General features: G+C 37.6%; 1 protein-coding gene across 1 annotated transcript; it reads left to right on the top strand.

Annotated features, from left to right (window-relative positions):
- The first annotated feature begins 19923 nt into the window (after positions 1–19923).
- TCHHL1 (trichohyalin like 1) lies at positions 19924–23225 on the top strand. Its single transcript, XM_079156328.1, has 2 exons — positions 19924–20183; positions 20782–23225. The coding sequence occupies exons 1-2, from the start codon at positions 20046–20048 to the stop codon at positions 22408–22410; spliced, it is 1767 nt and encodes a 588-aa protein (XP_079012454.1). The 5' UTR covers positions 19924–20045; the 3' UTR covers positions 22411–23225.
- The last annotated feature ends 1571 nt before the right edge of the window (positions 23226–24796 follow it).

Raw genomic sequence — 24796 nt, 5'->3', positions numbered from 1 at the left:
CTCTCAAGAAGCACTAATTCAAGAGCCTCCTTATAAATGCCCAGCCCAGGATAATACTGAAATGTACATTATCAGTAAGTTGCAGTTCAACAATAATTCTATTAAAAACAAAGCCCTTCCGACTTCTTATAGCACTTTACAAGATGAGGAAAACATCAATTGCCAAGGAAGAAAATTTTATTACAGTTTTAATAACCACTTTTTAAAAACTGTATCATCCAACCCATGCCCTCCAGCTGCTCTTTTAGCACATTGACAGGAAAACTTGGAGGACAACCTTTCTACTCCACCTGAATAATATACATGTGTGGGCAGGACCTTAGGGCTGTTGGGCAATTGCCTGCTTCATTATAAACTGAGAGCTCTATTAACATCATGTTGACTACTGCTAGGAAGTAGTGTGCAGGGTTTACTATGCTGTGATGACAAAGTAATCTCCTTGTGTGGTGAACTGAATTGTGCCCCTAAAACCCCACCCCCGGTTTATATGTGAAAGTCCTAACCCTCAGTAACTCAGAATGTACCCAAATTTGGAGATACAGCATATAAAAGAGGTAATTAAATTAAACGAGGTTGTTAGGTTGGATCCTAATCCAATACAACTGCTACCCTTACACTAAGAGGAAATTTGAATATAGACAAAGGGATGATGAAGTGAAGACGAGGGAAGATGGCAACCTAAAAACCAACAATATAGGCCAAGAACAGATCCCTTCTTTATGGTCCTCAGGAGAAACCAACATTCTGACTCCTTGAGCTTGAACTTCAAGTTTCCAAAACTGTGAGAAAACAAATTCCTTTTGTTAAAGGCACTTAGTCTGTGGTACTTTGTTATGACAGACTTGGCAAACTAATACATCATGTAAGGTGATGTTGTGTTGCTAGACAAGCCTATCTGTATAGGGATGATATTTATCCTTTGAAATTCATTGTATAAGCAGGCCCTGGTTGCTTAAAGACACTCTTTTATTTAATCTGCCATAATTTCTATGGTTCAATGGAAAGAATGCTAAAAGAAAAGTTTAAAACCTGGGGTTTAGTCATTCATTTATTCAGTCAACAAATATTTCCTGAGCTCCTGCTATGTGTCAGACATTGCTCCAAGCAATACACATATAGTGGTGAAAGTAGAATGCTGGCCTTTTTCCTTCACTATCTATGTAGCCTTCTCTGAGGCCCTTAGGTTTTCTGGGTCTCCATTGTTTTTTCATCTATCAAGCTAAAATAGTTATCACCAAGGTTATTCCCAGAACTGAAAAAAATCAATTCTAACATTCAGCTTATAAAATAGTTATCACCAAGGTTATTCCAAGAACTGAAAAAACTCAATTCTAACATTCAGCTCATTCAACTGAAACTCTCAAAACAACTCAAATAATTCTCATGCCAACTTCTAGCTTTAACTAACAGAAAACAAGAAAAAAAATTAACTGACAAAAGTGATCATCAGAGCCAAATTCAGCTTCAAAGATCTTTCCTTTCTAACCAATCATGTGTCTCCCAAAATCTTTCCCAGAGCTCTTTTTAGTGTCATAGGTCCATTCACTGAGGGAGAAGACCCTAAACCTACACCACTTTCTTTGACCCCAATAGTATCAAATACCATTGCCCTTCTGATTTATGAGCTTCACATATGCATTTGATTCTTCTCATTCTTTTCTAAGGAGAAAAATATGACCTAGAATGTAATCCCACTCAAACTAAAATTCAGTGATCATTAGTGTTAAGTATGATTCTTTCTGTGCTCCATCTTCTATACTAATTACATATTGCTAATATTTGCATTCAGTCATGATAATTATGAGTTTTTTCAGCAAGTGTACTGGGGCTGTAATCTGAAGATTATAATCTGTGTAAAATATAATAAGCATATTTCCCTTGTTAAAAGCTGACAGAGTCACATGCTATAATCTGAAACTAATTCAAAAGATAGATTTCTGAACAAGCTGTCATTTTCTGAACCCTCAGAACATCTATGGCAAGCTCTCAACAAAAACTTCTAGAAATTGATTTGTTGCTTCTCCCCTTTCAAAAAAAGCATGTGGCATTTTCTGCAATATGAAGTTCAACATCTTCAGTTTGGAATTTAAGACCCTCTACAATCTAGTGTCAATCTACCTTCTAAATGTTGGATCCCAGATACCTCTGGAGCCAACCATGTGCTCAAAGCAGACTGGCTGATTTATTGTCATGAGGACATCTTGTGATTGTCCTAATTCAAAGATATATTGGTACGATTTTATCTATTTAGAATGCCTCTCTCTTTCCTGTCAACTGTCAGTTTATAAGACCCAGGTTAAATACCCATTCCCCCTAAAATGTTTCCTAATCACCCTGATACACAATTATAACTCTCATTGAGATCCTAAGACATCTATTACCTTTACCAATCATTAATTGATTACAATTATCTGCCTTAGTTCACTCTCTACTTGCTTCATTTTTGCAATTACACTATTAACTCTTTGAAAACAGAAACTACAACTTGAACATTTTTTTATTTTCTTTCCACAATTAACAGTAAGAAACATAGCTCTATGAACTTCTGAGGAAAGATGTGGACTCTCTCTTTAGAAAAAAATATTTTAAAAATTTGCCTAGGACTTCAAAAGTTCTTAGTTACAATGAACTTTAATTTAACCTCCTAACTTTATGCCACTTGCTCAAGGAGTTGTGCAAATCACATGCATAATGTAAATATTCAATAGATGTGTGTGAATTAATTAATGTAGGGCTTTAAGTTTGTTTTCTGTTCAGTGTCTCTACTGCCAATCTATGAAACATGGCATCCCACTCTTCTGAATGTTGAAACCCTAGGTCCTTTCCTATAGTTCAGCCTCAGGCATTACAGAATATTCTTGATTTCTTCTGCTTCCGTCTATTCAGGTTCTTCCTGGATATTGGAGTGAGTTCTGGTCTTAGCATCTGTCAGTACCCCTTGGTGGGATAAGAATGCAGGAGTAGGAGCTGGGCGTGTTTGAGTGTGGGAAGTCATTCTTCTTTAGCAGAATCAGACTAAGTTGAGCCACGGGCAGAGGCCTCGCTTCTAGGAACTGCTGGGAAATATGTGGCGCTATGTGGGAGTGGTTCCCTGTTTCCTTCTAGAATATTCCCCCTAAGAGAATGACTCCCCTAAATCCACCCTATTCTGTCCATCGCAGAAGAAGCTCCTCCCAGTCCTAGCCCCCTTTACCTGTGTATTATAAAAAAAAAAGAGTTGGGCAAGTTGTTGTTGTAAGAGGCCAGAGCTGGTATGGCCAGACCTGTCATGCCCCTCTCATTTAAAGAGTATTGGTTCTTGTGTGTTTATTGAGTAGATAAGATTTTGGGTAATTGAGTGATATACAGTCAACATCCTCCTCCGTCAGTTGACCCTTTTCTCAACCTCAGCAACTTAGCAAGACCCTGTCTCAAATTTTAAAAGGGGGATGGGGAATTGGGGTTGTAGCTCAGTGGTAAAACACCCCCGGTTCAACCCCTAGTGCCAAAAAAAAAAAAAAAAAATCCAAGGGTAGGTCAAGAGAAAGGTGAATTCTGGTCCCATATATTATTGTGAGGGGGTAAATGCAGTGAGAAGCAGAAGTGAGATTTCCAAACTGGGGCTGGTTTTCTCATATGCATTTGAATTTAGATATAACACACCTATTAAAGGTCTACCTTATACATCTAATTCTCACAACTCCTTAAGCCAGGTTTCTTAGCGTGAAGTTAAGGAGGCTACATTGTAACCTTGAGGAGTATTTTCCTTCCTGTCTGGTATATATGAGTCAATTTTATTCCTCCCTTAGCATTATTTTGACCCTATTTCTTATGAAGTAATGACCCTGCTTTTATGCTAAGAGTTCCTCTGCCTCCCTTTTTTGGAATTCTAGGAAATAAATGGCAAGGGATGAGAACAGAGGGGAGAGTCTTGCATGCTCTATTAAGCTTATCTTGAGGGCAATAAAGAATCATTGTCATTTAAAGCAGGGAAATGATTAGGCTGGCTGTCTATGAAGATCACTGGCTGCAATGTGGAGAACTGGTTGGAGAGGGTCAATATGGAAGCAAGAATATTAGGAGGATATTACAGTAGTCTCTCTGAGAGACAATGATGGTCCAGCTAGGATAACAGGAGTGGAGGAAAAAAAAAGGTTATATTTGAGAGGTGTTTGAGAATTAAAATCAACAGAAGTTATATACTGAAGGAATGATGAAGAGGAGGAGGTTTATAGTTGAGGAAACTTTGTGGGTAGTGGTTCCATTATTGAGATGAAAGCATAAAGGAGTGTCAGTTTGATAGTGAGAGGAGATAACAAATTCAGTTTTGCTTACTTTGAATTGTAAGTATCTTTGAGGCTTCCAGGAAGTGGTATCCTATTGGCACCAGGCTCTGTGTTTGAAGCTGAGGTGAGACATTTGGATTTCATATATAAATGGGAAATACCAACCTATTAGTAGTAACAGAAACCATAAGAGTAGATGAGTTTATTCAGGACATGGAGGGAAGAGGAGATGGAGAACTAGGCTAGGAGGAAACCCTGAGGATCTGCCACATTTTAGGGAAAGTCAGTGGGGAAAAAAAATCAACAGGAAAATTCAAGGTAGAGGGGTAGGAGGTAAAAAAGGTGTAACAGGAGTCATAAAAGCTAGAAAATAACATGCTACAAGAAAGAGGAGGTAGTTATCATCAAATGTTTTTGAGAACCTAAGACAAGTGCTGCAAATTTCCTGATGATTAGTAATGTGATCAGTGAGAAGCAATGGGATGGGCTGAGGAATGCAAGGCAAATAAGCATTCCTGCAAATCTCACAAGAATGCTATGAAGAGGAGGAGAAAGGATAGGTGAAGTTGTGGGTACAAGGTAGGACTTAGTAAAATGGGAGAGACTTGAGTATACATAAACACTAATGAGAAGGGTCCTGGAGGAGGTAGCTCAGTGGTAGAGGTTCTGGATTCAAAAAAATACTGATGAGAAGGAACTAAAAAGAAGAAGCTAAAGTATAGAAAAGGGAAGGAATGACTAACAGCAAGTTTCTTGAGAAGGCATAAGATATCCAGAGAAGACAGCTATAGAATATACTATGTGCATTTATAATAGCTATTTTATGTATTGTAGAGTCAACATTTTTAAATTAAATGTTTTGCATTCACAAGTGGTGGGGAGTCTTGTCATTAAGTTGTGCATAGAGTCCATCTAGTTTTTACCTAACTAGAGACTACACTTGTTATCATAGTAGTAAAATGCTATATGTAATATACTTTGCATAAATCCTCATTCTACCACATGTTAACTAACCCTCTAGCTGATAATGCAAACACTAATTGGGGGATTTTATTTATAAGGGCTCTAGAATAAAATAACAAGTTATTTACACCAGCATCATCTGTTAACTAATATTCTATCTAGTTTAGCTTTTCATGGTGGTGTGGTTGGTCTCAAATCTAGGTTTTCTTCTAAGAGGAAACAATATCAAGGGTTGGTTCTTTTCCTTGTGGAGTTTAGTGTAAACTTGCTATGGGGGAGGAGCAGGCAGCTCCAGGATAATTGAACCTTTGCAAATTAAGATGGTGTTAGGATAGATTACATCTGGTTATTTACCATCCTGGGAAAATCCATTTTGTAGAGATGGCCTTCTAAGTGATTTTTAAATTTATCCTTTATTGAGATTTTTAGGTAAATTATGTATGTTGACTAAATTTACAAATACACTTGTTTATCAAAAAAAAAGATATCCAGAAAATACCTTTTCTGATGGAATAGAAAGAAAATACAAATGTAAATGGATGCCTGCAGGTTTAAAGTTTGGTAGAAGAACATTTAGCAATTCAGGTTTGATAATTTTAATTTCTTTGTGAAGCAAGGGGTGAGATCATCTTTTTGCAAATGAGAGGAGGGGAGGTGTCTAATAGTTAAAGAGAACAGAGATGGTTTAAAGCATAATAACTGTTGTAGGACACAGAAAATAACACCAGCCGCCACAGAAGTTGTATGATCACACAAAAAGTGCTACGCTTCCAAAGTTAGAGATCATGAATAATATATCAGGACAGCAATGTTCTTAGCTATGAGAGTTTCTCCAGCTATGCTCTGAAGAAAAATGCAGAAGACAAAGTTAGACCCAGGGCTAAAAGATAAACAGGGAAATGGAACTGAGGATACCAGCAAGAAACAGTGTGGTTAAAATAATGTACCCTGAAATCGGCATTACTCAGTTTTCTCCAGAGCAATTGAACCCATTTTATTTAGAGATTGTATATAGAGAGTTTATTTTAAGGAATTGATTCATCCAATAATCCAAAATCTTCAGGGTGAGCTGTCAAGCTGGAGACCCAGGGAAGAACCAATGGTGTAGTTCAAATCTGAGTGTCATTTGCTAGCAGAACTTCCTCTTGTTCAAAGGAGGTCAGTCTATTTTTTTTTTTTTTCCAATTCAGGCCTTCAACTGCCTGGATCAGGCTCCATTTAAATACTAATCTCATCAATAAACATCCTCACATCCAGAATAATATTAGACCATATAACTGGGCACCATGACCAGCAAAGGTAGCATACAAAGTTAACCATCACAGAATCTAAGCAGAAAAGTGATAGAAATCTAATATCTTGGGAGTCAGTGAATGGGAGAGTTTTAAGGAGAAAAGGCTACGGACAGGAACATGTAAAAACTGAATTTATTATTTCACCAGAAGTTCTGCCCAGAATCTCTGGATGGACTGGCTGACTGTTGAAGTTCTCTCCCAGACAAAGCCAGTCTATAAAAACTAGATTAAGTACCTACTACTTCAAATGTGCAGATACCAAAACATGGCCACAATGTCAAACAGGGAAACATGACATCACAAATGGAAGAAAATAAAGTGCCAGTGACCAACCCTGAAGCAAAGCAAATGTATGAATTGACAGAGTTCAAAATAACTATTATAAGGAGACTAAGTGAACCACAAGGAAATAGAGAAACAATTAAATGAAACAAGGAAAGTAACAAATGACAAATACAAGAACTATAATAGAGAAGTTGAAATCATGAATTTAATAGTCCAGAGGTGGGAGTAGTTCTACTAGTAATAAGTTCCAAGGCACTATGCAATAAAATAATCCTCTTCTATAAAATTAGTAGACCAATATTTATCACCACTATTCCTAGAAGTTTAAAATATATTATAAGGTCACCGCTCTTACTTTTCCCAACATGGCGCTGGTCAGCCTTCTTTTCCAGATTCTACCTCCCATCACTGTTCCCGCAGGGGCCACGCCACACCCAATCAGTATTCAACACCTCCACCTGAAACCAGCGGGAGCAGGACTCGTCCTATCAACTCTCACCTGGTTTCATGCCCCAACCAATCAGCCCACAGCCGGCTCTATATAAACACACTCCTTTCTGAATAAAGCGGAACTACTCCGGCGCTTAGCTTTGACCCTGTCTCCGTGTGAAATTCTTTCATATATTTGTGACAAATGTAGCGTAGAATAGACTGGTGAGCTCTTAGAGCTTGGGGGAAACTTGTCATAGATTGAATGTTTGGGAATCTCTTAAAATTTTATCCATACTATGGAATGCACAAGAATTACAAACTACCACGCATATTGAGACAAAATGAAAGGGGAAAAAGGGTTCTTTAATGAGCATGCCAGGCACGTAGTGACTGGGAGCCAGCTAACTCCTCAAAGAACTCCTAGTACCTGAATTTTGGAAGTACAGAGTTTATAAAGGCAAAAACCACAAAAAAACCCCAAGAACAACTGAGGCACATGTAGGTCAGAAAGACCCTGTGGAGATAGCTGTTTTGATTACATGAGATAATTGTTTTGATTATATATTTCAGAGTCATTTTGTTATACATCAGGGCCCCAATCAGGGAGAAGAGAAGGTCTTACTGTACTGTCCACATAGATACAGCTTCAGGAGACTGAAAGGAAAACATTAGGAGCAAGCATACAATGGAGTCAGGTCAGAACAAAATGGCGTTACTTTTTTTTTTTTTTTTTTTTTTCATTTCATTACCCCATTTCTTTTTAGGGACCTTCAAATCCTTGATTTTGGCTTAGGGGCAGATACTGGGTCCTGAGGATCATTATTATTAATCACTTTTACACAAGAACACTTTTTTATAGCTTCTAACTTTACTTACTTTTGGTAAGGCTGACATAAGTGTACATCTTCAGTTTTAGTTAAAAAAAAAAAAAAAAAAGTTTTTCTTTTTAAATGTCCATGTAGGACTATGCTCAGGCTATACTCTCCTGCCAGGTGTTTCAGACCAAGTTGGTCAAAACTGACCTTGTTTTTATCTATTTTTAAGAGTCAGCTGAGATTGTCTCCCTGATCAGGGTGACTTACCAAAGTTGCAGGGTCCCAAAGAGTCTTGTTATTATTCCCTGAGTTTCAACTGACCTTAGAGGGCAATGGCCAAAATATTGGTTGAGTTTTCCTCAGTTCTTTAATTTCCTTGACTGTGGTCTCCAAGTTTTTGGTTTTAAACATCCAGCAAGCCAGTTTCACCCGTCTTAGAGAGGGAGTAACAGGTTATAACTTTAACATCTATAATTTTACAGTTATCCCTTTAATTTAATTGGGATCAGTATTAATACTAGAAGTCAGCACTATATACTATCTGTTCTGTAGGTGATGACTTATTATCTCGAATTAACCCAGGTTGTTTTTTTCAAAGCAGCACCTCTGCAAAACACTAATAGGCAACAGTTATAAAGTTTATAAGGAAAATATAAAATGAAATTGACAGAGCAAAAACATTTAGTTTGTGTACTAGCTATGAACCAAGACAAATGACTTTCATGATCTTGAAGCTTTACTTAGTTATACATTATATCTCTTGTTTGATATCACAGTAATCTTTATAACAAAAATCAAGCTTTTGAACACAACTTTAAATCAGTTGAAGTCTAGCTAATTTGGAGCCATTTTAACATGGATGAGGGGTGATGGCAAAGCCTTATCTCAGGTAAGGCTGGGCTCTTTACAAATAACACAATACAACTTTACATCTAAAACATGAAAGAGAGCTTTTATCTTTTTTGTGTGTGGAAAAAGTGGCAGAAATCTTCCATGTTTTACAATGTCACCTTTAAACAGATCAGGTTCTCCTTAATATCTTTTAAAAATGTATTTAAATTCCAATTTTAGTGCGAAGAATAACACAAAATTGTATACATAACTTGCTGTATACATAAAGTAAGAGGTTACTTTATCCAACTATAAGACACCAAATGGCATAAATAAATGCCAACCAAATTTGCTATTTCTGTACAAATCTGAAACTTTTGCTACACATAATTTTAGTTTGGAGAAACACCAACTTGGCAAAGTATTTTCCCAAGCTTTACATTTAACCAAGTTTAACTTTTTAAAGTACAATTTAGAATCCAAAGTGTATGGTAACAATAATCATAAGTCTGTATGGATTAACAGAAATCAAAGGAGAGCCTTAAATCTCTTGTACATTTAGGAAAAAGTGTTAATGATCAGAAATTGACTTAGTCAAAGCAAACAGATATAAGACAGGTCTTTAAACTTTTACATAACACTTAGACAAGGCTTAGGTATAGTTCATACAGTACATATAGTGCATACATATACCTAGTCTCACATATTTTGGGTGTTAACAATATTGTTATAACCTAAATAACAGTTGTTTGTTTAACCAGTTACAAAGTAATTATTTAAGACTTTAAAACAGGAACACAGCTTAATTTCTTTAAAACTCAGTTTCCCCAAGTAATAAAACCTGACAAATACAAGACATTATCTTGATAGGGGCATATCAATATTTTAGATTTTGGTTCATATCAGTACATTGAAGCTTAAATAAATTTAATTGACTGTGTTAATTATAGCCAATTTAATCACAAACACAAACTTTTTGAAATTTACCCTTTGATTACTCAGACCCTCTCGTTATTTACTTAGACCTTTCTTATCACTTACTCAGACCCACTTATCACTTAACTCAGATCCTCTTGTCACTTAGAATTTTTTTCTTCCTAACACAAGCCTTATATATAATTTCCATCAGAAGCCTTATATCTAATTCCCATCACAAACTTTAGATCTAATTTCCCATCACAAACCTTCTTAAAACTCTCTCCCTTTATAAACATTCTTATATCTTTTTTTCCTTTAAACTTTACAATTTGAAAACAATCTTTATAAAATTATAAATTTAGACAAATTACTCCATTTTAATAAGATGAAATACTTTATGTAACTGACAGTATTCTAATTGAAATGCAGTTGAAACTTTTGGACCCTTTCTTAAATTTATATTCTGAAACAGACCTTATGAATGTTATTTGTGTATTTAATTTACACAACAAATTTTATTTCAGGAGAGTGTTGGAAAGTGAATGGATACTATTTTAGCAAGAACTGTTTTTGCTCCAGTGATAACCATTCTCTAGCTAAATGTGGTGTCCTGTCAGAGCTTAAAAGGAGAAATTATTCTTGTCCCCCAAGTAATAAACTAACGGTCTGGAACCTATTGCCACATCCTTTGTGGCTAGCAGACTCCACCCTCCAGGGGCAAAAGACAGGGAAAGGCAGGGGAGAGGCCAGGTTCTCTTTGGCCATTTTTTGCATCCCAGGCAGCTTTTGACTGGCTCACCGAAAAGTCAGGCGCCCATACAGGCTGCTGCTGCGGGCTCGTGTTGAGCATTTGTCCCCAACAACTTCTCCGGGCTGGCTCCCAAGCCGAGACTTTCGCCCCTCAGCAGCAAGCTGCTGCCAGACTGGGTGCATTCTGCACAGGAGCAGCCACTGCGACCCTGCCCACCCCAGCAGTTGGCCTTTGGTAGTCAACGGTGGCTCCGCACCTCCTCAACTGGCCAGCAGGAGGCCGCAAGGGAACCCCGCCCCCCCGCACCCCGACCCGGGGTGTGTGCCTTGTGCCTGGGCCCCCAGCACAAGGCAATGGGCAGTGCTCCCAGCCAGAGGGGGCGGATCCAGGAGCAGGCTGGGGTGGTTGGAAACTTCCCATCTTAACGCGGGAGTGCCTCCACTGCACCTGGGGTCAGGCACTGGGTGGAGGGAAAGAGAGACAATTGAGAAGTCTGCAGACAAGTGACAGGACAAAAAAAAAAAACTCAGAGCACAGAATTTACAGGACAAAACTAACAAAAGACTTAGAGGAAGAGTGTAGTGGAACTGTCAAGATAAACCCAGAAAGGGGTCAGCACCGCTGATGTAGTAGTATACGAGGGCAAAGGAGTTCTTCCCGCAGGGAGAGGCGAGTACCCGAGTCCGTTTCCGATGGCTACTAAACCAAAGTGAGCTCAGAGGACGGTCCAGCTCCTTTCCTCAGAACAAAATAACAGAGACTAGACAGGACAAAGACATTGAGGAGGACATATATTTAAGGAAAGTATCTACCCAGAACATATTCAGTCATTCGTGCAACAATACAGCGAATCAAGCAGTCAGACAAATCCAAAAGCAAGCAGCCAGACAAAACACAACCAAAACCAAATTTTTCAAGGGAAAGAGTCAGAAAATCAAAATTCTCCGCTATTGGCATCCCAATATAATGTGAGAGGACTGGGGAAGGTTCCTGTCAGGCGCTCTCTTCCCAACCCAAAACCAGAGCTGATGTCGGTGACATCCTGGAAGGGTTAGAAGAACCAGATCCTTTTGGTGTCCCGGAGTACAGCAGTCATTCCAGACCTCCCCAGACTCAGTAGGAGGTATGGGGCCCTGGGATTTCATCAGGGGACGCTTCCCTTGCATCTTCCTCACTGATAGGGAAGGTCCCAAGCCAGGCTGAGTCCCAGGTTGTGGGGTGACCTGGCAACTTTCCCCCATCTCACTGCAGGCTCCAAATGTTACCAAATGAGCGAGAATTACAAACCACCACGCATATGGAGACAAATTGAAAGGGAAAAAGAATGTTTTAATGAGCATGCCAGGCAAGAGGTGGCTGGGAGCAGGTAAGGCCTCAAAGAACTCCCAGGACCTGAATTTTGGAAGTACAGAGTTTATAAAGGCAAAACCCACAAAAACCACAAGAACAATTAAGGCACATGCAGGTCAGAAAGACCCTCTCATGTATTTTGATTACATGAGAGAATTATTTTCATTATACATTTCAGAGTCATTGTGTTATACATCAGGGCCACAGGGAAGTGGGAAGGTCCTACTGTACAGTCAACATAGATACAGCTTCAGGAGGCTGAAAGGAAAACATTACAAGCAAGCATACAATGGAGTCAGGTCAGAAAGAAATGGTGTTATTCCATTTCACTAACTCCCAATGTGATATTAGAAGATGAAACCTTTGGAAGGTGATTAAATCATAAGAGTGGAGCACCCATAAATAGGATCAGTGCCATTATAATAGAGACCCAGAGTGGTCTCACCACCATTCCACCGAGGGAAGATAGAGAGAAAAGATGGCCATCTGTGAACCAAGAAGCAAGCCCTCATCAGACCTGACCAGTTGACTTCCAGCTTCCCAAACTATGAGAAATAAATTTGTTTATAAACCTCCAATCTATGACACTTTGTTATAACAGCATTATCTGACTAAACTAACCATTAGCAAGGAAGCAACATAGTGTAGCAGAAAGAACTCAGATTTTTGGAGTAATGAAGACCCAGGTTTGGAAGTCCAATGTGAGGCAATTTACATAATCTCTTTAAGCTTCGATTTCTTTGTAATTCTCCCTACCCTTCAGGATTATGAAGAAGAGAAATAATGTTTGCAAAGTATAAGGTTGACAGTCAATAAATAAGAGAGATCACTATTGTCTAGTTCATATACTTTAATTTTCACGAAGATACTAAATCTATAGAAATAAAAGACCCAAAGTCATATAACTAGAGATAAGAATAAGCCCAGTTCTTTTAATTCTGGCATCTCATTTTAGTTTGCTTCTCTCAATCTTTTTTTACTTAACAAATATTTATTGAGCACCTGCTATGTTCCAGGTTCTGTGATGGCCTGGTGATATAACAGTGATCAAGGCAGACTTCTCAGACTTGTTAGTTCAGCAGAAAGTACTATGAACCAAATGTTTTTACTACATGTTTTTACATGTAACTTCATTTATTCAACACTAGAGTTCTGAAATTCTGGATGATATTATCCTACCTTCTCCATTCCTAGATAAGGAAATTAACTCAGAACACCTTAGAAATTTGTCTAAGGTCAGATAATTACCAGAGTTAAATGCTAGAATTCTGACTTTATTTCAGAGTTCTCACCACCATTTGTTCTTCATTTGTTTTCTCAACAGTTATTTCTTGGTCACCTAATAGTCATTGAAAGAAACTCCTGTAATGTGAACATAAACACACTGCACACACTGATTATTCAAGGACCTCAATGCACTATTAAGTGCTTGCATAACCCATGAAAACATTTTTCTATTTAAATACAAAATGATATGTTAGCTATAACAAACATCAACTATTTCATTTATGAAATTGTGCTTGATAAGAATGACTTGTTAAGAAGGGATGACTTGGAGGAGTCTATGACTCTAACAGTTTGAGCATGATGTGCACAAATATTTAGCTACAAGATGTCCATCACATTGTAGCTCATAATAATGAAAAACTGAAAACAATTAAGATATCCCAAAACAGATGATTATGTGTACTATAGTACATTCATGTGATCAAAGGCTGTGAACATATCAAAACAAGTAGAAAAATGTTGAATGAACTGGAAAGCTGTCATCATATAAAATAATGCAAAGAAGAAATGAGAGACATATATAGAATAAAATGTACACAGTGGCAGTATATGAATTATAAGTGATAGAAGTGGGTTTTCAACCAGATTGTCTAATTCTAACTCAAGTGGATTTTTTCCACTTAATTTCTAATCATAAAGAATCTATAATTCAGTCTCTCCCATCAGGTAATTAAAATGTTCTTGGGAAGGTAGAGTTTATACACATAAAAATGCTTACTGAGTAAGAACAGTTGATAAGTGTTCATTTCTCCTCTGTATATTCTACAATTAATGTTCATAATATTGAAAATTATTTTATTAAAGTAATTCAGAATATAAATGATAGTGTATCAAGCAGTATAGAAAAGCTTATTATAAAATGAATCAATAAATAAATGTCTTGCTCCACATCTTTTCAATTCCCATTCCTTATTCTAATTATTTTGTTTTTATTTTTCAGGTAATAACCTCAGGTAGTAAAATTTATCAAATTTTAAATTATATCTCCACCATGACAAGTGACTATTTAAATCACACTACCTCTCTTCTCTCCCTTTTTCAATGTTTACTGTCATTGTTGTTTTAACTTTAATGCTTTTAGACTTTTGATAGTATTGCTCAACTTAGTCATCTCCAACTAAACCAAATATGCCCTGCTTTTACACTGGAGAGACTCTAACATTTTGAGACTTAAAAAAATAAATGTCTATTTTGCTGTATCAAACACAGAGGCAAGAAAATAAGATTTCCTGAGGCCAAAACCAGTTTCACCATTTATTCAATTTGTAGTTTCAAACAAGATATTTGACCCGTCTTCTCCTTACCTTTAATGTTCTAAGATTTCCAAGGACATATCTAAGTGAACCTTTTGTGGGCTTTTAAGCATCAGAAGTCTCTAGGAAATCTTCATTAATTTTTTGATAGAACTATCTTTCATTTTTTTCTTATTTTATCCTGAAGTCCTCGTTAATTAAAAGTAGGACCTCCTAAGTTGATCATATATGTTTCTCATCCTTCTTCCCACCTCTTGCATTTCTTTCTCTTTTTTTTTCTATTCTAATATCGTATTGCCCAATAAAGTAATCACTAGCTACATGTGGCTATTTAAACTTAAATTAATATATACTAAGTAAAATTTAAAATTTAGTTCCTCAGTCACTTTAGTCACATTTCAAGTGCTTAATAGATACATATAGCTCTATTGGTTAATACTACTCTAGGAGATTTTGTCAACATTAGGGGGCTTAATTACTAATTTTTTTATTTCTTAATCTACTTTTAATCTAGAAATACATTTTAGTTCTCTAACTGTCCCTTTTTAGAGCATTCTGGTCTTGTCTCATTTAATTTATTTGAGTATATTAATTAGAGTTACTTTTTAATTGACACATATGAGTTGTTTATATTTATGGCATATGATGTGATGCTTTGATCTGCATAAACTGTGGAAGAATTAAATCAAGCTAGTTAACACATTGATTTTTTTGTGTTAATATTTGAAATCTCCTCTCTTAGCAATGTTCAAGTATATAATATATCATTATTAACTGTAGTCACCGATGGTATATAATGGATCTCCAGAAATATTCCTCTCATCTAAATGAAACTGTGTACCCTTTGACATCTCCCCATTCTCTGCCCATTCAGCCTCTGGTAACCACCCATCCTTCCCTCTGTTTCTATGATGCTGACTCTTTTTCAAGTATAAGTGAGCTCATTCAGTATTTGTGTTTCTGTGTCTAGCTATTTCACTTAACATAATGTCCTCTGGGTTCATCCATGTTGTCCAAATGACAGGATTTATTTCCTTCTTACGGTCAAATAGTATTCCATTGTGTATATATGCCACACTTTCTTTATTCATTCTCTGAACACCTATATTAATTCTATATGTTGGCTCTTGAGAATAATGCTGCAATGGACACGGGAACCAGGTACCTCTTTAACACAGAAATTATATCTCCTTAGAATATATACCATGAAGTAGAAGGTAAGAGTTAATATTCAAAATACATAAGGAACTCAAACAACTAAATAGCAAAAAAAAAAAAAAAATTTACAAAGGAAGTAGAGGTCTAGCCCAGGGGTAGAGCACATACTTAGCATATGTGAGGTCCTACATTCTACCTCCAGAATCACAAAAATAAATAAATAAATAAAAATGGACAAAGGACCTGAATACACATTTCTCAAAAGAAGACATACGAAAGATCAACAGGTATGTTCAACATCACTAATCACCAGGAAAACAAACTAAAACCACAATTATCACTTCATATCTGTTAGAAAATCTATTATCAAAAAGATAAAAGTGCATGTGCTGGTCAGGTTCTGAAATAAAGGGAAACTTTGAACACTGTTGGTGGAAATGTAAATTAGTATGGTCACATGGAAAACAGTATGAAGTTTCCTCAAACAATTAAAAATATAGATGCCTTTAACTTCTATTTTCTGAATTATATCTATTTTCTCTGTGACCAGTTTTTCCATAATCTTTAATGCTACTGACATTATATGTACAAATATTCTTAGTGGCCCATTTATATCAATGAAAAGATATGAGTTTCTCTTGATTTGCATAAATAGGTTTGTTTTCACACTAAGTAGGAAAATTGTGGAAGAATTGAGAAGTCTGTGTATCTGTGAGTAAATGGCTAGATGGCTGCAAACCCCCACGCCCCAGAATGCCATAATGGAGTCGTTTTCCTGGAGAACCAATGTCTGTATTAGAGGCCTTAGCTCTCAATCTATTGTTCAACAAATATTAATAGAGCTCCTACTATAATCCAGACTCTCTCCTAACTAGACAGAGTCCTGCCCTCAAGAAGCTTACATTTAGCGTTCCTAGAGAGGTTGCTAAATTTCTTTCGGGAAGAAATTTGGAGATTTTGTTAGGAAGGTTAGGCAGTAAATGTCCACATGTCTATGCTCTGTGCTCTAAAGTGGAAGAAGAAGGGAATAACCATGGAGACAAACTTCAGTCTCTGTTCCTGTTGACAGTTCTCTTTCACCTCTGTCATACCTGCTAATTCTGTGTCCAGCACATTTCCAGGTTTTGATGGTCAGATCTGACATTCAAGACTTTGGTTGTGGGGACTAGGTTGTGGCTCACTGGTAGAGTGCTCACCTAGCATGTGTGAGGCACTGGGTTCAATTTTCAACACCACATGAAAAAATAAATATAATAAAGATATCATGTCCAAAAAAAATGACTTTAGTTATAACCTTTAAAGATAGTTCTATATTAATCAAATTTTTTCATTACACATCCCCCCCCTCCTTTTTGTAGAATTGAGCAATTGGGGTCTTTGGTAATGATAGAATTGTTTGAGGTTTATTGTACTGCGGTCTACTTTTCTTAAGTACCAGACAGAGAGCAAGCCTCCTCCTTCTGTCATTCCCTCTGAGTCACTACCCACCCAGAGCATGAGTATTAATTAAATGGTCTTGAGTAAGCACTGAAAAAAAGAAACACTTGTGAAAGGACTTGGGAGTCCTTAGAGACAAGGCAAGATCCAACTTTGACTTTCTAAATAGGAACTATAACATAAAACCACAGACATTTAAAGATGGAAGAGTTCTGTGCTCCTCACTATGAACCTCTCTTGCCTCCCCTCTTCCCCGTGGTAAGATTCATTCTATAATTAGCCAACGGGTAATGATTCAGCCTCTACAGGAACAGTACTAGTGGCAGAGATTTCATTGTTTTATGAGCAGCACATGTCATTGTCAGACCACTCTACTTATTACAAGTTCTAAGTAAGAACTAGAGTCTACTTTCTAGAAAGTTTCAACCTTTGATTACAGCTATATTCTCTGGCATTGCACAGAATAAAGAACTCAAGTTCACAGAAAAGACTTGTGGGCTCAGAAACATATGCTTAGACATTTCAGTTCTGGCTCTGCCATTTGTCCATAGACAAGTTGCTCAATATCTAAGAGTCTTAACTTCCCTATCTGTTAAAAGAGGATAATAACTACCTATACAGTCTGTGAGGGTTAAGACAGCCCATCTAAAGTGCCTGACATGTCATGAGTATTCAAGGAACATTAATTCCTTTCTCTCCCACACCCTTGAAAGCCCTTCAGATATTTGAAGACAGTTATTTATATCTTCCTTAAGTATGTCTTTCCAATTCAGCCTGAACATACCAGTTTCCTTCAACCACTTGTCATGATACTGACCAGTGAGCTCCAGGGCAGGGAAACACGTTTATTCAACTCTAAACACCCCAATGCCTGGCATAGTGTTTGAGAAATAGTTGGTACTCAGGAAATATTAATTAGTCAGAATTAGGGTGACATTCCTGGGCCAATCCTAATTCTCAGAAGTCACCTCTTTTGGGGGTGATGCTGAGAAATTGTTCTTAGATGTAACCTCTCAGAATGGATTTCTCCCCAATGTTCAATTACCCTCTACTTGTGTTCATTTCAGGAAACTAAGAACAAAGTTTTTGTTCAATAGCAATGCAGCTTAGTTTCTCACTTAATTACCCCCATCTCTTTGTTAACTTGGTCTTTGTCTTTTACGCTTGTTTCCATGACTCTGTTGTCTACTTACATCCATTGAAAAAGAAATGAGGATATAAAACATACTCTAGTCTCATTTTAAACATCTAAGAAAACAACTAGATATAAATCTTCTGTTAATTAAATACTCTTTACTAAGAGAGACCAGTTCTGAGGTAATAAAAGCATTTTCCCATTCAGCATCTCAGACTCATTTCTGTCCTTACTTCAGCCTCCTGGCTCCTTTTTTGTTGTTGTTGTTACAAAGAGAACACAGTGATGTGTATGCTAATTTCTAAGTTCCTTGAATTACAAAAATGCCTTTTAAAAGTAGTTGTCAATTATATTCTTAAATAGCATATCTTAGGTAAGCAAGGTCCAGCACCCAACAAGAGATTTTTTTCCTCCTAACTCTGCCTCTGGGGCAAGAAAAGCAAAGCATTAAAACAGCTGAATCAACTGGTATCTCCACTTTTGTCATATGACTAAATGGAGCCTTTATTTTTAAACACATGATCGACATTAATCTCTCAGGGTTAGGTCAAATACAGGCCATTCGGCATTCAGAGAGAGGAATCAGATGACTTCTGAGCCCTGTGACTTGTCGAACAGAAACGTAATTGTGTCCTCAGGTTAAAAAAAAAGAAAGAAAGAAAGAAAGAAAGAAACACTATCCTGAAGCCCTGAAGATCCCGCAAAATTCTAATCTGCAAAAGTCCATAAATATAAAAGAAACCCCTTACCTGTTGCTTTGCATGAATCTGAAACTAAGACTTAACTGAAGCTACCTAAAGAAGGAAATAAAAATAAGACAAGCAGAGAAGGAAGGGAGACTGGGCTTGGTGGTGATGAATCAGGTCATTAGACCCAGAGGGTGTCTCCCTCCTAAATATGCAATTAGAGACTCAATAAAAGGTCCCGGCGCCTACTGCCGGCTCAGAGCCCGCTGTCCCACATTCCGCTTGCTCTCACTTGAGAACAAGGTAAGTCTCAGACTATCTGCTAGAACATATTAGGGATCTCAGGGGCTGCTTCGCTTATTCGTAAAGTTGTGTTAGTAGTTCAGAGGAAACACTCTGAGCTAAACTCTACTGATAATATTAAACGGGGAATCCAGCTATCTAAAATGCATTCTTTGCTTATGGAAACTCTTTAATCATTTTCTTTTTTACAAAATATTAACTGGGTAAAATAGGTATGGATGTTATTTAATAAGACTCAGGACTCAGATCTATATTAAAATGAAAATGTAGACTCATTTTAATTATGGACCATATCTGAAGGGTTAAAACTGTTTAACCAGTAAGTTCACATGGAACTGTGACTTCCTGTTTAAAAACACGTTGCTTCCAACTGCAAATGCAGTGGTTGACTTCTTTGGCATTACTTCTTTTTCCTCTAGAAGTTTTACTCATTAAAAGTTATAAGGTCTTTCCTAAGCAGAAGAGGCTGGGCAGATCCAAGGTTGGAAGAAAGCAAGTGGGTATTCTCAGATGAGGCTCAAAGGCTGATTTCCTCTGTTGGCTTTATTTGTGCATCTCAATACTTATGTTTGAGTTCTTTTTTCACCCTCTTCTTACAATGAAACATTCTCTGAACACATGAGTACTGTTGCTTACTGAAGGGTAGGATACAGTGTGTCTTCTAATAACCTGTGCTAAATCTGATCTCATCATAATAACCAAGGCAAAACTAAATCGTTCCTAGAATGATATCATATTTCAAGATAAGAATAGAGCAGGTGATGTAATTAGAGTTGGAGAAGGAGTAGAAAGGATGATCTTAGTATCTCCTTCCTGGAGGAACTATCCTGGGAAATGGGTTTTGTTTGTTCTTTCTTGCAGTCTCTCCTGAGTTTGTAAAGATGCCTCGGCTCCTGAGAAATGTCCTCTGTGTAATTGAGACATTCCACAAATATGCCAGTGAGGATGGTGACAAGGCAAGGCTGACCTGCAGAGAGTTGAAACGGCTCCTTCAGGGCGAGTTTGGGGACTTTCTTCAGGTGAGGTGCTCCCAGAGCTGGGAAATTTTTATCCACTTTCCAGGTCTCCCTAATCCAGGCAAGGTCAGTTTAGGTCATCTCTGCACGTTTTACATCTGGCCATCAGTTCTCAGCACTCGCTGATTTTTGAACAATTGCTTGTGGTCTCAGTTGCCTATCATGTGTAATTGATTAGTCAGTCCTACAGAGAAAATGAAGCTTTCATTACTGGGACTATCGCTTCAGAAAAGTAGACTTATGAGTGGAGTCACAAACCGTGATGCATCTAACTAAAACTCACAAGGGATGTAAATGCTCCTTTGTTCTAACTCTTTGGTGAAAGGTGACAACCACAGCCAATGAATTCTCACTGTTTGGGAGCGTTTTGCTCACTCTTGAGGAATAGGGTAAATAAACAAATAAATAACTAAGAGGGGTTTTTGTTTGTTTGTTTTTGTTTTGTGGTGCTGGGGATTGAACCCAGGGCTTTGTGCATGTGAGGCAAGCACTCTACCAACTGAGCTATATCCCTAGCCCAAAAAAGTGTTCTTAAGATATAGATACTCTGGACACTTAACCAGATATGAATAAGCTGGTTTCTCATTGTGTTTTCATGCAGCCCCATGTTATGCATGCTGTGGAGAGAAACTTGAATCTTCTGGATATTGATAAAGACAGAACCATCAGTTTTGATGAATTTGTTCTTGCGATCTTCAGTTTATTGAACCTCTGTTATCTTGACATACAATCATTACTAAATTCAGAACCAAGACAGGTGTCTAAATCAGAGAAGAAGCCAGATGAAGAGCATGCTGACCTGCCAGAACAAGCTGCTGCCAGGAACCTACCTGCAACACAGAAATCAACTGATCCTGAGGATGACAGTGGAATATCTGAGATCCAAGAACCAGAAAAGGATGCTGATGGAACACTACCTGAGACAAGTAATTCAGAAGAACCTGAGGCCTATGGTAGAACATCTGAGACCCAAGAATCATCTGCACAAGGAAGAGAACATGAAACAAAGGACCTACCAGTCCAAGGTAGCAGCAAAAATGTTTCAGAAATACCCGATGTTAGAGCTAAAAGAGAAGAAGGACACCGAACAGCAGGGCAGAAAGATCGTGAGAGAATAGCTGAGGCACCAGTCCTGGAAATCCAAACACAGGATGGGAAGTATCAGGAACTCCAAGAATCATCAAAAGAGAAAGATGCTGAAAAATGGTCTGAAACACAATATCTAAGATCAGAAGAAAGGAATCAGAATCATCCTGAAATTGAAGAAGCATCAATCCCAGGAGAAGAGGCAAAATATGCTGAAGAAGGCACAGCAGAAGCATTTGTGAACAGAAAAAGCAGTCCTACAGCTAAAGGGACACCAGAAGCAAGAGATAGAACACAAGAGTCAGCACCACTGGAGAATCAGTCTGAAGGAGAAAATGGCAGAACCACTGAGATTTATGACAAGCCAATCATGGAGGAAGGTTACCAGAAGGAGGATCCTAAGTCACCAGTTACACAGAATGAGTCTTGTGAAACTCCCAACAGCCTAACTCTAGAGGAAGGGAACCTCAGCTCAGAGACAGGAGAGCTGCATGTGCGAAGGGATTCCCAGGGGCACAGAGACCCACATAGAGGGTCTATGCAAGGAGGTCACAATAACAATCCAGATCCCCAGGAACAGGGACCATCAGGTGAAAACAGAGTGCAGGAGGCAGTTGGGCCGTCAGTCAGAGGAACCGATGTTCAGTTCCCAGAAGAACAGGAACAGCCTGCCAAAGGGGAACACAAGAATCAAGGCTCAGGGAGAAAAGACCCAGGTGCAACTGTGGAACACAATGGACATGCAGAGGCGCAGGAGACCACAGCAGGAGGTAAAGACAGAAAGTTCCTGGAGGCAGTGATCCCAAGCGGCCTGGATTCAGATTTCACCAACCATAGTTCTGTAATGCAGCTCCCTAAAAAGGAAAACAGCAGAAAAGAGGTAAAGATCCAGGGCCCAGAGACCAAAGAAGAGAAAGGTGAAGCACCAGAGACCCAGGAGACTCTATTAAAAAGTCAGGATGAGGACCATTCGGCCTCCCCTGAAACACATGCAACATTGGAGGAAGAGCATGGAAGTCCTCAAAAGCAAGCAGGAGAAGTAGATGACCAACAAAACCCAGCCAAGACTGAATACAGTTCTTCAGTCACCCGGTTAGGCTGTGAAGAAGGGATGCAGAGAGACCAGGACCCCAGTTCTGTGTAGAGAGGTGCCATCCAATCCAGTGCACTATACCACTACCTGCAAGAGAAGATATGGAAGCAAACAAACACAAATCAAGAGGAGAATCAAAATCAAATCAACTCAGGCAGGCAGAGCATCAGGCCCAGAGCTTCTTAATTTTCTACAAGAGCAAATTACCAAGTAAATAGCCATGGGAATCACCACCAAAGAAACACCTGACCAAACAAATAAAATCTGTAAAAATTTTACCATACCTTGGTACTCCCAAGTGTCAAAATGAACTTTCTCATCACAAAATTTATCATCATTTATCTGTCACTAAAAATAAAAAAATTCCTTCCACATCTTTAGTAGGTGCCAATACTTCAACTGATTCATTGGTTTTTAAAAATACAGCATTAGAAAGTTATGAAACTTTGTAATATTATCTTACCTTAAAATATTAATTCATAGGTTATTCTGCTTTATGACATTTCCTAGAGGAATTTCAAGTTTATCCTAAAATTTTGTCCCTCAAAATAGCTTTGGATATGACCACAACTTAAAGTAATTGTGATTTTATAGTACCTGATTAAAGTAAATTTATTTATTTATTTGATTCAGGTACAACTAAATATGCCTTGTATTTATTCATTCCCTTATTCAATAAATGCTACTCCTTATATAACCCTTTTATAGCTTCTGCTTCAAATATGCAAGCTGAATAATTATGAGAGAAAAAGAGAGAGCATACAGATTGAAAACACACTTGATTCCATAAGAAGCTCTTAGAACCAATCATCCAGCGAGTCTATTAATCTTTTACCCATATCATTTACTGGGTCTTTTGAATTAAAATTGACAATTAAATAACCTGATGATCAATTTCTTTTGTTGGTTCACTTTTTTCTTCATTTTCCTTCTTACCTTGGAGACAATGATCAGAAACAGCAACAAAACACACACACAATCTTAGCCATTTGTGTTTTTTCAAGACTGTAATTAAAAGATAATGCTCCAAGCTTAGTAATGACCCATAGATAGTTATCATGCAATGGTTCTTGAGGCCAAAAAGCAGCCTAGACACCCTCCCTTTCCATTCTGTCCTTTATGCTCAATCTTGTACCACTTCAATGTACACCTCTTTCAAAACTTAAAATCCAAGTATATACCTCTTCCAGAAAAATTTTTAGCTCTTTTAATTCTACCTTGAAACATTAATGAATATCCCTATCTGACAAATATTATCTTAAATAATCAAAAGACAGGAGACAATTCACAAAAGAAAAACATACTACAACATAAACCAATCAGCCAAGCAACTTGGCAAGCAACTTGGCAATGTGTATCTGCATCCAAAAGATCACAAAGTTTATCAGTAATAAATTCACAATGGAAGTTATCCTGATGGCCAATAAACATATGGCTATAGTTTGGATCTGAAATGTTCCCCAGAGTTCCATGTGTTAAAGACTTGGTCCCCAGTCTGGTGCTATGGGGAGGTGGTAGAACTTTTAAAATACATGGCTTAGCAAAAGGTCTTAGGTCACTAGGGACATGTACTTAAAGGGGATTGTGAGATTCTGGTCTCTTCCTCTTCCTTTCTTTGTTTCCTGGATGCCATGAGGTGAGCGTGTTGTTCTGCCATGCATTCCCTGCCATGGTGTGCTGCCTCACCACAGGCCCAAAAGCAATGGTTCCAAGCAATCAGAGACTGAAACCTTCAAAACAGTGAGTCAAAATAAATCTTTCATTTCTATAAGTTAATTTGTCTCAGGTATTAGTTATAGTAACAGAAAGTTGGCTAACATACCTATGAAATCTTGGCCAGACTTCAAAGAAATGCAAATTACAAATACTTTTTTCACCTATCAAATTAGTAAAAATTTTGTGTTTGCTTTTTTCTTTTTGATAGCCATGCAGTGAAGTTGAGAGTGAAACATGAACTCTCAAATACAGTAGATAGGAATATAAATTAGTGCAATCTTCCAGTAAAGCAATTCAATATGCATCAAAAAATTGAAAATGTTCTTCAGATAGTTTTATAAGAAAATAATCAGGGTTCCTAGATATTGTAAAATGACAAAAACCACTAGAAATTTTGAGGTAAGATTTTTTTTTAGTTAAAAGAGGAAGGATTATATAGAATATATATATGGCTATATTACCAAATATGTAGTTTGACTGGGACCATGCCAAGGCATATTTATTACATCATATATACATAAAATATGTAATTTTTGCCACCATCTTATAAAAATACTTTTATTGAAGGTGACATTTCCCTCTATCAAGCCTAAATACCTCTAACTTCCATATTTTGGGACTGTTTTGTGATATCTGGCATTGACGATCAGCTCTCCAGAAATGCTCCTTTTGTCTTACCCCACCTCCCTGGCTAATCTGTCTCACCCAGTTCCCAAGACTG

The sequence above is a fragment of the Sciurus vulgaris genome (assembly GCF_902686455.1).
Source record: "Sciurus vulgaris genome assembly, chromosome: 1".
Taxonomy (NCBI): domain Eukaryota; kingdom Metazoa; phylum Chordata; class Mammalia; order Rodentia; family Sciuridae; genus Sciurus; species Sciurus vulgaris.
This window is presented reverse-complemented; position numbering and strand designations above follow the sequence as displayed.